This window comes from Austrofundulus limnaeus, unplaced genomic scaffold, assembly GCF_001266775.1.
Source record: "Austrofundulus limnaeus strain Quisiro unplaced genomic scaffold, Austrofundulus_limnaeus-1.0 Scaffold313, whole genome shotgun sequence".
Classification (NCBI taxonomy): Eukaryota; Metazoa; Chordata; class Actinopteri; order Cyprinodontiformes; family Rivulidae; genus Austrofundulus; species Austrofundulus limnaeus.
The window spans coordinates 47,022-49,665 of NW_013952715.1; the positions used below are offsets into that span (position 1 = coordinate 47,022).

The 2,644-nt window shown below is 40.2% G+C and overlaps 1 protein-coding gene across 1 annotated transcript in view; it reads right to left on the reverse strand.

Annotated features, from left to right (window-relative positions):
• The window catches only part of braf (B-Raf proto-oncogene, serine/threonine kinase), a 30,172-nt gene that overhangs the window by 3,578 nt on the left and 23,950 nt on the right, over positions 1-2,644 (reverse strand). Inside the window, exons 15-17 of the mRNA XM_014021984.1 lie at positions 2,330-2,448; positions 1,464-1,595; positions 301-435 (exon numbers count right to left, since the gene is read on the reverse strand). Of these exons, the coding sequence (XP_013877438.1) occupies positions 301-435; positions 1,464-1,595; positions 2,330-2,448 (386 nt within the window). The remainder of the gene's footprint in view (positions 1-300; positions 436-1,463; positions 1,596-2,329; positions 2,449-2,644) is intronic.

Consider the following 2,644-nt stretch of genomic DNA (forward strand, 5'->3'; position numbering starts at 1 on the left):
CGCTAGCAGCCTCGCAGTGATGACTTAGTTGATGTCATCATTTACCCAGAATGCTTTGCATGAAAATAAAATGGCCCTGTCCGTGTAATATATTTTAAAACTTTTAGTTTAAAAATGATAAAAACTGAACATCCTACAGTATTTTTTCAGTCTTTATTTTACAGTTAAATATATGTTTATCAAATAAAGTCTAATGTTACAACTAATCGGGGATCCCTTTAACCTGCTCGCTGAGACATGCAGAGGGAGGTGGAGCTTGTTTTTCCTTTTCGGTGGCCAACTTCAGCATTTACTTCTCACCTGGGGGAAGAGGGGTCGCTCTTCTCGCTTCTTCTTCAGACAGTCAGCCATCAGCCTCTTCATGGCCTTCGGACAGTTGCTGCGCACCTTACTCAGGTCGGGGGACAAGTAACCCCGACCCACCATGAATATAATCTGACGGAACAGGAAAAACAATATCATGTATGCGATAGTGTGTTGAAACTTCCCTCAATTCCATGCAGAGTGTTCTGTAACTCAGGAGCTACAACTAAAAGTCAGTTTGCTGTAAACGTGTGTCTTCATATTTGAGTTGGGCAAAATCGTATTGTGCAATTAACTGTCAGAAAAACTTTGATTATTTTCAGTCACTTGACAATTAATACGTTTATGACACCAGGCAGACTGAAAGATTTCCCCCAGCAAATAGCTGGGCAGGGTGGGGGTGAGATTACAGGGTGGACTGAGGTATTTTTTCCATGAATCTGTCCATCTTTCCCTGCCTCCACTGCAACGCACTTCAAAAATGATGAACAGTTAAAAAACAGTTCTGTAAATTATCATAATTTACAGGTTTTACTTGGTCTATCAACACAATTTAACAATTGATGTATAGCCTGAAGTCTTCTTTTGACACAGTTTGGAACAGACTTTTAGGCAGAGCAAATCTTTCCCACTAGAGTGATTTAAATTGGTCATGTGACTAGAACCATGATGAATTTTTTGCCAACATCACCCAACCCTGCTTTACATGTATAAATATATAGGAAAGAGCCATAATATTTACGAAGATGGAGCCCAAAGTGAGTATGTACAGAGAGAATAATATTGGACCGAGAATAACACCCTGAGGAACTCCACAAAAGACAAACTGAGGAAGAAACAGATTCTCTGAGGTTTACAGAGTAACTCCAGTCAGACTGGTACCACAGTGCTCCAGATGGGAAATTAGGGTCCTGCGGTCAGCAGTGAAGTCAAAGCAAAAAACAACTTTAAAAATGTTTTCACCTCAATAAAATAAAATAATTTCTTCAGTATTTGAAGCTGACACAGAACTACACTCACAGCATCTACTCTGTAAAGTTTCTGTATTACATGTCTAACATCTGCACCCTCTGTTCACATGTATGTGGACACGCTGTCCCACATCACCTACACCGGAGCGGTAAGATGGGACAGTGATGAGCTCATCATCACAGACTCACCTGATCTCTGTTGTTGATGTTGGAGTAGGGCAGAGCTCCTGACATGAGCTCGTAAAGAACAATCCCAAAGGCATAGACATCAGACTGAAAACTGTAGGGATTCTTGTCCTGCAACCGGATCACCTCTGGAGCCTGATGGCACACACACACACACACACACACACACACACACACACACACACACACACACACACACACACACCTAATTACCTATTATTGTAAATTATCGTTTGATTGTTTTATTCCTTATTATTCTCACCGCAGTACCTCATAATGATGAAGAGAAAACTGAATTTTATACAATTCTGTGCATTTATAAAACATAAAACCTAAACGTCACCCTTTAGTTCTGAGTGGAAGCACTTCTGGCAGCAGTTCAGTCTAGAACTGGAGGTTTTTCTATCATTCTTCTTCGTAAATCTTAGTCTGGTTGGACTGGGAGCATTGGTGAAGTTCCTCCAAACATGTTGGTTAATATTTAAATCAGTTCTATGCCTGGTCCACGTTAGGACATTCAAAAAGGCTGAAGACTTACAGAAAGGGGATCATTTTGTTTTTATATTTTAATAAATTAGCAAAAGGATGAGACATAAAATGATAAAAAGTTTGGGTTAATAAGTTCTGAAGCCAGTGTGTATACAGAATACATATTTAACTGATTTGTGTTGGTGAATGAAGAAGATTTTGAAAAGTTTCATAGAAACTCGATGAGAACTGAACATCTGCGCCGATCATAATCTGTTTTTTAGAACTGAGCTAAAGCGAAGAGGAAAACTTCTGAAAGTTTTAAATGGAAACTACATTTACAGACTGGTTTGTCACCAATATGTTATAACAAAGAACAAGAGGAGGTTTCCAACACTCACCATCCATAGTATGGAGCCGGACAGCTGTTCAAACTGGTGGGAGCCACTCCAGCGAGACTTGACAGTGGCCAGGCCAAAGTCACCGATCTTCACCGTCAGGTCCTCATGGAGGAAAATATCTGAGAGAGGTGAAGGAAAACTCTCCTACTGCAGACAAACAGCTGAGATTTAACCTAAGAGAAATATTTTCAAGGATACTTGATACTTCAAAAGAATGTCCCAACACAGACGAGTTACGTCTAATGGCCAGAACTCTGCAGTTTTCACTCATTTACAGGCCAGCGGTCACTCTTTCAGAGATGAGGATGTTCTCAT